General features: G+C 39.0%; 1 protein-coding gene across 1 annotated transcript in view; it reads right to left on the bottom strand.

The window, feature by feature from the left end:
• LOC126248958 (histone-lysine N-methyltransferase SETD1A) overlaps positions 1-10,332 on the bottom strand; it is a 55,394-nt gene extending 45,062 nt beyond the window's left edge. The window contains exon 1 of the mRNA XM_049950534.1: positions 10,295-10,332. Within this exon, the coding sequence (XP_049806491.1) occupies positions 10,295-10,332 (38 nt within the window). The remainder of the gene's footprint in view (positions 1-10,294) is intronic.
• Between the last annotated feature and the right edge of the window lie 3,173 nt (positions 10,333-13,505).

Below are 13,505 nucleotides of genomic sequence, written 5' to 3'. Positions count from 1 at the left end.
GAAACCAGATGGCAGTTATAAGAGTCGAGGGGCATGAAAAGGAAGCAGTGGTTGGGAAGGGACTGAGACAGGATTGTACCCTCTCGCCGATGTTATTCAATCTGTATATTGAGCAAGCAGTGAAGGAAACAAAAGAAAAATTCGGAGTAGGTATTAAAATCCATGGAGAAGAAATAAAAACTTTGAGGTTCGCCGATGACATTGTAATTCTGTCAGAGACAGCAAAGGACTTGGAAGAGCAGTTGAACGGAATGGATAGTGTCTTGAAAGGAGGATATAAGATGAACATCAACAAAAGCAAAACGAGGATATTGGAATGTAGTCGAATTAAGTCGGGTGATGCTGAGGGAATTAGATTAGGAAACGAGACACTTAAAGTAGTAAGGGAGTTTTCCTATTTGGGGAGCAAATTAACTGATGGTGGTCGAAGTAGAGAGGATATAAAATGTAGACTGACAATGGCAAGGAAAGCGTTTCTAAAGAAGAGAAATTTGTTAACATCGAGTATAGATTTAAGTGTCAGGAAGTCGTTTCTGAAAGTATTTGTATGGAGTGTAGCCATGTATGGAAGTGAAACATCGACGATAAATAGTTTGGACAAGAAGAGAATAGAAGCTTTTGAAATGTGGTGCTACAGAATAATGCTGGAGATTAGATGGGTAGATCACATAACTAATGAGGAGGTATTGAGTAGAATTGCGGATAAGAGGAGTTTGTGGCATAACTTGACTAGAAGAGGGGATCGGTTTGTAGGACATGTTCTGAGGCATCAAGGGATCACCAGTTTAGTATTGCAGGGGAGCGTGGAGGGTAAAAATCGTAGAGGGAGACCAAGAGATGAATACACTAAGCAGATTCAGAAAGATGTGGGTTGCAGTAGTTACTGGGAGATGAAGAAGCTTGCACAGGATAGAGTAGCATGGAGAGCTGCATCAAACCAGTCCCAGGACTGAAGACCACAACAACAACAAGCCTTTTTACAAGTATTTATTAACACTGTGTGATATCGTATCAGTCTCTTTATAACTACTGATTCAATGTGCCAATACAGACATTGTATAAAATTAGTTTTCAGCTTTTTGTGGCTCGAAATGTGGTCACATGTAGTATCTCTACAGATGGTTTCGTGACGGTTTCATGGGCTGGCACAAATGAAAGTGGTATACACGTAACCCGTCTTCTCTTTCGACTGGTGTAGATACCATCGGGAAATCATTCTTTCAGGCAACTTGTACATAAAACAGCACATGGGGCAAGACGTAATTGGAATTTACTATGAGCAGCTGTTGACTATCATTCGTGAAGATTTCCATTTCAGTCATTTAAATCGATGTTGCCAGGCACCATGAGCGGTTTATACTCAAGTTTCACTTTGTCAGCAGTATATCATCTATTCTGTTGCACTGTTTCTTTGAGAAATTAAATACTCATTAGGACGACCGGAAATTAGTAAATTCTCTCATTATTATCACTTGTGTTGTTGGGACTGTAACACAGGAAGATGACGCAGATTGTTACTCCTCGTTCGAGCAAGCTGTCTAAGACTACTCTTCGCGAAAGATAATTTCTGAGAGCCACAAGAAAATTCAACAGTGATGTCATATTGAAGGCATATGCACTCCTGGAAATGGAAAAAAGAACACATTGACACCGGTGTGTCAGACCCACCATACTTGCTCCGGACACTGCGAGAGGGCTGTACAAGCAATGATCACACGCACGGCACAGCGGACACACCAGGAAACGCGGTGTTGGCCGTCGAATGGCGCTAGCTGCGCAGCATTTGTGCACCGCCGCCGTCAGTGTCAGCCAGTTTGCCGTGGCATACGGAGCTCCATCGCAGTCTTTAACACTGGTAGCATGCCGCGACAGCGTGGACGTGAACCGTATGTGCAGTTGACGGACTTTGAGCGAGGGCGTATAGTGGGCATGCGGGAGACCGGGTGGACGTACCGCCGAATTGCTCAACACGTGGGGCGTGAGGTCTCCACAGTACATCGATGTTGTCGCCAGTGGTCGGCGGAAGGTGCACGTGCCCGTCGACCTGGGACCGGACCGCAGCGACGCACGGATGCACGCCAAGACAGTAGGATCCTACGCAGTACCGTAGGGGACCGCACCGCCACTTCCCAGCAAATTAGGGACACTGTTGCTCCTGGGGTATCGGCGAGGACCATTCGCAACCGTCTCCCTGAAGCTGGGCTACGGTCCCGCACACCGTTAGGCCGTCTTCCGCTCACGCCCCAACATCGTGCAGACCGCCTCCAGTGGTGTCGCGACAGGCGTGAATGGAGGGACGAATGGAGACGTGTCGTCTTCAGCGATGAGAGTCGCTTCTGCCTTGGTGCCAATGATGGTCGTATGCGTGTTTGGCGCCGTGCAGGTGAGCGCCACAATCAGGACTGCATACGACCGAGGCACACAGGGCCAACACCCGGCATCATGGTGTGGGGAGCGATCTCCTACACTGGCCGTACACCACTGGTGATCGTCGAGGGGACACTGAATAGTGCACGGTACATCCAAACCGTCATCGAACCCATCGTTCTATCATTCCTAGACCGGCAAGGGAACTTGCTGTTCCAACAGGACAATGCACGTCCGCATGTATCCCGTGCCACCCAACGTGCTCTAGAAGGTGTAAGTCAACTACCCTGGCCAGCAAGATCTCCGGATCTGTCCCCCATTGAGCATGTTTGGGACTGGATGAAGCGTCGTCTCACGCGGTCTGCACGTCCAGCACGAACGCTGGTCCAACTGAGGCGCCAGGTGGAAATGGCATGGCAAGCCGTTCCACAGGACTACATCCAGCATCTCTACGATCGTCTCCATGGGAGAATAGCAGCCTGCATTGCTGCGAAAGATGGATATACACTGTACTAGTGCCGACATTGTGCATGCTCTGTTGCCTGTGTCTATGTGCCTGTGGTTCTGTCAGTGTGATCATGTGATGTATCTGACCCCAGGAATGTGTCAATAAAGTTTCCCCTTCCTGGGACAATGAATTCACGGTGTTCTTATTTCAATTTCCAGGAGTGTATTATGTAAAAGAGATGCAAATATTGTAATGAATCGTTAATGAAAACTTATCCGTTGCGAGATGTATTAGCCGGCCGCGGTGGTCTAGTGGTTCTGGCGCTGCAGTCCGGAACCGCGGGACTGCTACGGTCGCAGGTTCGAATCCTGCCTCGGGCATGGGTGTGTGTGATGTCCTTAGATTAGTTAGGTTTAAGTAGTTCTAAGTTCTAGGGGACTTATGACCTAAGATGTTGAGTCCCATAGTGCTCAGAGCCATTTGAACCATTTTTTGAGATGTATTACTATAAGCCAGTTTTGACTAACACATCATTATTAAGTACATACGAGGTCTGTCAAAAAACTTCCGGAACTTTGTCCACTAAATTTTTCTACGCTGATGTTTTACTTATTGCACACGATCTCCTTCGAAATACTCTCCTTCACAACTGATACCCCGCTCCCGAAGCCGTTTCCCCTGCCAGAAGCAGTCTTGGTACGCCTCTTGCTGGATCGCGCGAAGCTCTGTGTGAGAATTTTCTTTTATCTCTTCTATCGTTGAAAATGTTCGTCCTTTCCACATCATAACCGTAGTCTCGCGTCTAATCACTAGTTCTCATTCTCTTAAGGAACATCTCGTTCTCATTTGCGCGATCGAAAAACTCTTCACAGATTGCGAGGCGAAGATCTTTCTGGTGGGACGAACTTGGCGGCAACACGATGCATTCCAAGATGCTGTGTCACGACTTCATGACATGATCCAACTGAAATGTTACATTCTTCTGCACTCTCTCGGACAGGCAGTCTTCGATTGGCACGCACAGTTTCGTTGACGTTCCTGACATGGGCGTTGTCGGTAGACGTCGAAGGGCGTCCTGAACGAGGGTCATCTTTAACTTACGTCCGGCCATTTTTAAACCCTGTGAACCATTCTTAACACCGAGTTCGGTTTAATCACTCACCACCGTAGGGTTCCTGCATCATTTGGTGTGTCTCTGTAAAGGTTTCCTCTAGCTTCGCGTAAAATTTAATGCAGACGCATTGCTCCTCTAACTCTGCCATCTCGAAATTCGCAAACTGTGTGACACAACGTTCTACTCAATACAGCATTGAAAAAAAACTAACACACATACAACAGGGAAACTTACTGCAGTTACACGTTATACACAGGCGTGTGCACGAATGCCAATCGCTTTTCGCCCCAAAACACCACTGATGCGAAATTACGAATATTCGGGAATTTTTTGAACAGACCTCGTATACAGTATCATTATACACCACATCGCACGAGATGTTATATGCATGTAAAATGATCTACGTCAGGAATGTATTTGCTAGAATGTAAGAACACACTGCTGGAGTTAACCCTTTCATGGTTAAAGTTTATTTAGCATATATTCCAAAAACAAAAGTTCATAACCTGACTTCTTTTGGGATAAATAATACTCTTTCACAACCAAAAAAATTTGAAGTTGACCGATTTTGAAAATCGGTGAAGTGGAGCAAGTGTTTGCCACGAATCTAACTAGATCCATATTTTCATGTGAACCTAGGATTTTCGGAGTCTCTTTTTTTAATTTTGGAATGATTTAACAGGATGGCAATTATGGGAAAAAGTATACCAAAATAAGTACCAAAACACATTTATAATCCTGAGAGTGAAAAACATGAGCTGTCCCACATAAGTTTTCAACCTAACATTTGAACTGTCTTTAACAAACCACACACCAGTGTTTTCTACATTGTGTGAAGTTTTCTGGCGCATAGTAATGATTCAAAACAATGTCTATGATGTATAATAAAACTCAGTTAGGTACGTCTGTATTCTTGTAATGGAAAACATGCTAATTTGATCTTATTTTCGTGAAACAAAAGTAGAGTGCCACCTATGAATATACGCGACCTCATTTGATCGCTCACAGCTTTCTTTGTATCCACCCCAGCTCTGTAGCATTTTTCTCATGGTTCCGGAAGCATTATGCTACATGCTAGCGCTAGACTGATATCAGATACTGACATCCTAACGCCCAAAAGTGCATATTACTTTAGAGGGACAGATGTATCCCATCAATCACGAAGGAGCTGATAAAAATGGAAGATATACATACATACTGAATTTATTAAAACGGTTTTCTAAATCTTATTCAAGTTAGAACACATGCGACCACAGAATAATGCTTTTATCACTCATAAACTATCATGTAGGTGGTCATCTTTGCCATAGCGATACGTCTTTCGATTAAAGTTAATAACCTACGTAACTTCAATCTCTTCAAGTACTATGCAGTTTAGTATCTTGGATTAGATTAGTTAACAATTATTAGCAGTATACGTTTCGTACGGTTTTTTTTAATTGATGAAGTAATCGCATTTATTATCTAGAAGGCATCCAAATCAAACTCCGATAATAACAATATTTAATAACTATATATTACTTTCTCGAGTGAAAATGACGCAGTATTTTCCCAAAACCGGATTCAAGCTGGAGTAACAAGCATGAAACCAAGAGTGCGACATTTGAGGCTTGAATTGTGTGGACACATTCAAATTTAAACTCAGCCGTTTGATTTCGTTCATAATGTAAAATTAGAAATAATGAAAATCAATAAACGTTTGTGACGTAGTCAAATCCAATTGCAGCGACTGGGTGGTTTACAATAACAGATAAACGAAGAAAAATTAATCGCCAAATTATAATTAGTTGTACCTAACTGCCAGAGGGCGACTACACGACCACAAATCAATTTAGTGGCTCGTTTTCGAACATAGGTGTTTGTTGTGCACTGTTACATTGCGCTCTTAGGACCTCTTTTAAATAATGAAAGCTCTGCCTAATGAACAAGTACTGAATAAATTATGAAGCACAGGTAACTGTGAATCATTAAATGACGAAGATACAGGAATAATTCAGGACAGAAAGTACTCCAATCACAGCATTAAGATGCACTTTAAATTTTATTTAGTATCAGGAAGCAGGTTACATCGAATAGTGGCGTTAGGCAGACTACTTTTATACACAGTGAAACAAGTAAGATTTGAAATAACTGACCTAGCAGAACGAGCACAGAGAACACAGACGACTACTGTGTGTTAAGGCATTTTTCAGTGCACGAAATCGTTGCTCGGAATAAGATTCTAACATTTAACCAGTTACTCAAGTATGTTTGCAATGACTACTTCTTTCAAGCACAGTTCAGTAACAGACATCTATGCCGGCAGTCAGCGATTAGACATTTTCAAAGTTGCAAACTATTGTAGGAAAAAAAGACAAAGTCCAAACTAACCACACACCACGCTATCACTTGATCACACGTGGCTCACAGACCGCGCAATACCTTATCGACCGTACCCAACAAGACGAGAACATCAAAATACCTTTACGCTAGTTCAGTTCGCTTATGTAAAGTCTCCGTCACGTGACGGACTACTTTGGACAATTTACATCTCTGAGCACCATTTTGATCAATACAATTCTTTACAAGTTTAAATTTCTGAAATAGATACACCATACATGTTCGAAAAATTGCAATTAAATATACGTTTATTTTTGTAACACATTAGTAAATAACTAAAATTAACTTGAATTTTTTATTCTTCGCACAAACCATAACAACAATCGATAGTCACGTGAGAAACACTTTTCCTGTCGTTGGTACCTCACTACGTTATTCAAATGCATCCTTTACAAACATTGATTCACCAATTTATTATTATATAGGATTAACTATTAGAAACATCAGTGCAGAGGCTAACCTACAATTTTTCACATAAACCTTAATAGCTTCGTTAATACTGGTTGCATTAATGTGGTGATAATTTTATTGTAACTCTCTCTTCATTACGAATTCAAAGCTGTGTTCAGGTATCTTGTAAGGTATCAATTTTAGATTTTTGGTGAATATTTGAGACTTCACGTATTGGCGCAGTCAGACTTTCACCATGTTAGCTCATTTCTCACAAGCGAGCGGTGGTAAAGATTACGTGGATCTCCAGCTTGCTGCCCGTCAGCAGTTAACCACAACGTCATAGCACCTATCACCCACCTGATATTGCTTCCCCGCTGACATTCGCCAGCTACATGATACGCAACATTCTTTTTACATCATTAATTTATATTTCATTTTTACACCTTCTAACCTCGTACAATCCACGCTGGCGCAAATAGTTTACCGATTTTCCGTTTTTGCACAACATGTCATATTAATATATTTTATATCATTCAATAAAATACTCCATCTCATTCTCTCTGAATCTTCTGCAGTTCTATTTTCCTAGTATTTTCAATAATGATTAATTGTAATTCGTAAGAATAACTTTTGCGCTAACCTGTATTGTTTCATTGTTAAAAATGTGTGCATGTTTTATTTTTTTATCTGTTTCTTCTAACTTCTGTACCACTGAAGTTGTTCGTAAGTGTTTGTCCTACAACGTTTGTTACAATGATTTTTATTCAACGCGAATTTCATGTTTTTCGTCTAGCTCTTTAAGAGACAAGGAGCGTTAATGAAAAGTTCTTTTATTTCCTTTTCAATCACTTGCAGCCAGACTGACTGTTAATAATATTTTCAAATTATTACCACGTTATTCGTGAACGTGTAATTTAACCTTTGGTTTTACTTCGTAATTCACTTAAAAGTGTATAACTCCATTTTTAGCTTTCTTATGATCACCTTTCTATGTCTGAGTGCGTATTTATGTTTTAATTACGTTCTGTGGCTCCAGGCATAGACGCAAATATTCTTCTATTGGAAGTAGTGTGTCTCTTGAAAGCCTCTTGTAATGGCAAAGGCATGCAACATCTTATTACTTATCACTTACTTGTTAGTTCTATTTTTCTGTAACGTCCATAATCTATCAGATCCAGGTAAGTTTATCTTAACTGTTTCATTAAACAGTCTTTCAGTGACCAGGTTAATAGCTGAATCCAGTCATTTGCAAGTCTCGTACACAAGAGCAAATGAGCACACGAAGATCGCAGAACTATGCTCTACATAAGGAATGAAGTTAGTTAGGTTCTTTACCAAATACACAAAATTGTTTTTCACCTGAATAATGAAATTATAGCTGTATGAAAACCTATAAAGTTAATATGTTCCTTCTGGTTCCCCTTCTTAATGGCTAGGTAATGACCCATAACAGTAATAATGATTAAAATGTGGAATGAATATGTAAGTGCTTGATGACTAATTACTGAGATTTACTTTACTCAAACACTTCAGAAATTCAGTTATCTGACACAATATTTCTGTTCATCTGTCAGCTCCGTTTTTTCGTGTTTTCATAGGGTGTTGTTATTGCTCTGTCGCTTTTATCAATTTCACAGATTAATGCAGAAGAATGAGACTATTAATTTATAGTGGGTATTTTATTTTATATGATATCCTTTGAACTTTGTATGATTTACGTCTTACTGATTGTAACAGCATGTATGTAAAGATTTTTTTCACCTATTTTGTATAATGAAAATTCAACTTATGTGTAGAACTTTTCTCAATCATTTTTAAATTTATCACAGGAAGATATAATTTTTCGGCACCAGACATTTTGTGACTTGGTTCCAGTATATGCTTCAGCTGACGAAGGTCCACTTCACAAGTTTGTATTTGGTTCTAATATGGAAACCTATTTTGAATATGTATCCATTTCCAAAATAAATATGTCTGATCGGCACCATCCTGTTCACTTTGAAATCAACATGTAGCTGATGTTTGTTGACTGCTCCGAATGTCAGAAGTAAACATTAAGACCAAATTCAAATAACATAAGTCTTTGTTCAACAGCTAAAACTTAAGCCTCTTTTTATCAGATGTGGATATAATCTTTCTCCTCGAAGCGAATACCGAGTGAGACGGCGTAGTTTTCAAAACGCTGATTACTCATTCACGAAAAGTGGGGTTCAAATCCCCATCCACCCATCCGATTTTAGGTTTTTTGTGGTTTCTGTAAATCAGCGAAGGTCATAAGTTCTTTGAAAACGACATGGCCAATTTTTTCCCATCCTTGTCTTATGGAACCTGATGTTCCGTCTCTAATGACCTTGTACATCAAGGGACGTTAAACCTTTCCTCAGCTCCTTCGTACGATTATCTAGCTCAATTGACAATGCAACTAAATCTGCACGCAGGCACTGCAGTCAGCATATCCTGCAGGGGTGAGAACCACAGCCGAACGCGTACCTAGGTATTTGCATTTAGACTAGAAATTAAATAGAATATCCACCTATATTTGCAATGCTCAGTTCGAAAGAGTAAGTATAATGCTTCACTAAACTAAAATTTATAATGTTGTATGTGCAACATTCTTTAGCTTACAGACCGATCTAGCACAAAAATTAAGAAACGTGGCTCATTTCCGAATTTAAACGACATTCAGTCGTCTCCATATACAATATCCTTGGTTTTTGTAAATCGTTCCAGGTTAATACTCGGAAGATTCTGTCAAGCATTTTCCTCTCTCACTTTCCAGAAAATGAAATAGTACTTCTTCCTTAACACCATCTGTAGGAGTTTAGTCTTCCTGCTTCTTCATAAGAAAGTTTAATCCGTTTCTAAGATCACGTAAGTTTTGAACTTGCCGCTACCTTATCCGTGCAAGAGTGTTTTTCTGTAACCTACCCAATTTTAATTCCAGTATCGTTAATCATTATGTCTTAATAATGAAACCAATTGACAAAATTTTACATAACCATCGTTTGTTGCACATTCTCCGACATTTTTAAAGCTCCATTTCTGTTGTAGACGTTTGTTACACATTCTTTTATATATTTTCTAATGCCCCTGGTCCCTTATAGACGTCTGTCCAATTGAGAAGGGGAGAAGTTATGTATTTTAAAATGTGAAGATGTAATAACTGAACTATATATTTTTTTGAAGAATGAATTTTCACTTTGCAGCGGAGTTTCTGCTGATATGAAACTTCCTGAGTGCCAGGTGGTCCCGAGTCCGAGTCATAGTCCGGCACACAGTTGTAATCTGTCAGGAACTTTTATATAATTTTTATTCAATATTATTGTAGGCTCAAGATCTAACAGAAACGATATTTTCCAGAGCGAATCCTGTTGTAATACTAAATTTTTGCGGTCACATAAATGAAGCAGCATTCTCAGATACATTAAAAATGTGGTAATTGACGCAGTACTGCATTTTATTTTCCACGTAAGTAAACAGTTCAGTGCCAATCGATAAATGTATGGGCTAGTAAGATGTACATCGATTGTCAGTCTTCATCTAGTTTGCATATGATAATAATATTCTTGTCCAATAGCTTTTCAGAAATATACCTTATTTGTTTGTCCTCGACTATGATGAAGCCATCCATCGCTTATAGAACCGTCTCTTACCCAAGCAAATTATATTTCTCTCATTCACTCATCACGTTATCCATTGGTATTCTGAGAATTAGCTCAGAGAGTAATTTTTCGGTTGAATATTTATATTTTCCTGCACGGCGTTTATTTTTCTTTTGCTACAAGTTAACTTCCTGTTTATGAAGGGTGTTATTTCGTAATTTTAGGCTCTTGCCAGTTCAGGATTACGAACCTCCGCTGCAAAAACATTTTACCTTATTTATCGCTTCATCTGTTGTCAGCAGGATGCTGTCACAGTTGTCTGAAAAAACACATAACCATCTTTCTCTTTAACACAACCTGCAGCTTCTTTTACGGTCTTATTAGTATGAAAAGGGTTGAGCATATGAACAAGGTAGAGTAAAGAATTCGTTAGGAGCAAGGATAGATGTGCGTAAGTATTTACCAGAAGTACTAGGTGCCGCCAAATGATGACTTACGGACGAATAGTAAGCTGTTACATAGAGGAAACCGACAGCTGACAATATCGGTCTAATTTACTCTTCGAGCTTATATCTAACTAGGTAATTGGAAATGCCTCTTTCCTGCATATAAGTATATAGTTCGCTATATGAAAACAATGATCAATGCTGACTTTACTTTTGCTTATAATTGATGACTCTAAACTTCCAATACAGTGAAGACGTTTCGTCCTTGATCATTTACGAAACAGCCAATTCTTGTTTCAAAAAGATAACTGCACAACACAGCTAGCAGGTCACAAATACATCACGTAACTTTATTATTAAATTTTTTTGCGTTCAGTGGTGACCTACACTAGTCATGTGATTATATGGCGTTATATAATTACATACTTAGTTACTAGTGCTTTGTATGCTTGTGAGCTTGACTATAATATTTTTCAGTAACTAGGTATTTTTTTATGTGCTGTGTTGCTAGAGTAGTTGTATACAATTGTTCACAGTTTCCTCCTCGTACGTTTATATAAAATGCTTAAAGGTGTATTTGTTAGTTCTGTAGTTCAGAGATGGAAGGTACCATTACTGGCGTGAAAACATACATCTGTAACCCCTCATCTGTTACCTTTCATCTGTTACCTCTCTCTAAAAGAAATTGTTATCATGATATGAACATCAGAAAATTTTGAGTTTATTTTTGTAGTTTTTAAGATGTCGTTTTGTTCTCACTGTCTAGGCATTAGGGTCAAATTCGTAGGTGCCTTTATTTAGTCTACCAGTTTAATACTTACCAATAGCAATCAACAGAAAAATCAACATTTTAAATTTAGATCAGCTCTAAATACGTATTCCACAATTGTGCTATATAGCTGTTCAATTTTAGTTTATTTTTGTAGTTTTTAAGACGTCATTTTATTCTCAATGTCTAGGTACTAGAGTGAAATTCGTGGGCGACTTAATTTAGTCTACCAATTTAAAACTTACCAACAGAATTCCACAAAAAAACAACGTTTTACATTTTAATCAGCTCTAAATATGTTTTCCACCATTGTGTGATATACCTGTTCGTCGTAAACCCATCCACACACAAGCTCTCTCCGTTATTTGGTGAATGAGATTATCTAATAACTCCCGGTTATGTCCCTCGTGCCCACAGATACCGAAGGTCCGATCTGATAGTTATATGTATTAGAAAGAATTTTTATAAAAATTTATTTGCCTTTTCAGGCTTCCGGTCTTACATTTGACGATTGCGGTTACTCTCCATTCAATGCTTATTTTTTTACTAGTGTGGTTTACGCTGTGTAAGGCAAGCTGTTTTTATAAATTACTTAAGTCAAGAGTTACTTAGTAGCGGTTGGGTAAGTTCGTGGTCACAACTTTATACAATACATACATTATTGTTAATTTATGGAAAGTCTGACGACGCTCCACTAGCGCGAAACGCATCAACTTTAAAATAAATAGCTGCAACAGAGACTGCCTTTTTATTTCAAAATTAGATTACCTTTTTGTAATGGAAACCTACCGTTTCTGCTAAAGAATAAACAGATAACTTACAAACATCTTTACAAACTCATTGCCCAAAACCCTTTTATTTCAAGACTACAGCTCTTTGAATAACTATGGCTACGTTCGCATTCGTGGCGAATATCAAGCGTGTAGGTCTAAATCAAAAGAATGCTTATTTTGATAAAGTGAAGTCAGCGTGTGCAGTTTGACCATTGCCGCTGTGCCAGCCTGAGCCAGAATAAGGCATGTAGCACATCTTCGGTGCGATCATAGCTAATGTGTTCGGCAGATATTGTTCGTGTAACTTTCTTATTGCAGTAACACGAAGCACAAATTCAGATATGGAGGATTTGGTTTACGTTTATAATTTGACTGACAGCAATGCAATAGCAGCACGGAACCTATGAGCAACGATTTCTCTTTGCATGATCTCGTATCATCCAACCTATACAAATCCTCATTACAACATCAGAGTAGTTATAAGTTTTACCGCACGTTACTTCAGCCCAGGCAGACTCAGTCGACAGTCTGAAAATTCGGTCACTAGAATTTCAGCGGTAGAATGCGGCAAGCTGCGACTTCTGCTCCGATCGCTTTGCTTTTACGATTACTGCATAAACAGCAGCAATAGCTGCACCATAACCAACTAGCTTGTATAGGAATGGGTGATATGCTTTTCAAATAGATACTTTCAAATGATGAACGCAAGACGAACATAGAATTAACATTTTTCAAAAATATCATGGGCTGTTATCTTCGTCCAAGAACACCCTTACGGAGTTTTACGTATCACTGTACTTGACGTGTAACTATTAAGAATACTATTTTACATTCTTCTGGTGACAATATTGGAGTAAATTTGTTTTACAAGCAGTAAGGCTTTTAAAAATCGTAATAGCAAAGCTCTATGTTTAAAAGTACAAAATAAAATGAATGGGTAGGATAGCAATTCAATTGAAAATTTTATCCTTATTATTCCAAGTCGTTTTTAAGTTATCACTTATTGGAGTTTGTTCTGTTTAAGGCGTTTACATCCAGCTATCTGATAGTTTATTTTCCTTATAAGCCCGTTTTCCTTGTACCTGCTAACATTATTTCTCTCATAAATTGGAGATGATGCGGATTTGAATGTTTACGTAGCTATGAAAAGAGCTACAACAATTCCTTAACGATACTACGTCTGTAGCTCCATGCTTCTTTTGAATTTTTTTATT

The sequence above is a fragment of the Schistocerca nitens genome, chromosome 1 (genome assembly GCF_023898315.1).
Source record: "Schistocerca nitens isolate TAMUIC-IGC-003100 chromosome 1, iqSchNite1.1, whole genome shotgun sequence".
In the NCBI taxonomy this organism is placed as follows: Eukaryota; Metazoa; Arthropoda; class Insecta; order Orthoptera; family Acrididae; genus Schistocerca; species Schistocerca nitens.
The sequence above is the reverse complement of the archived record's forward strand: the minus strand, read 5'-3'. Positions and strand labels throughout refer to the sequence as shown.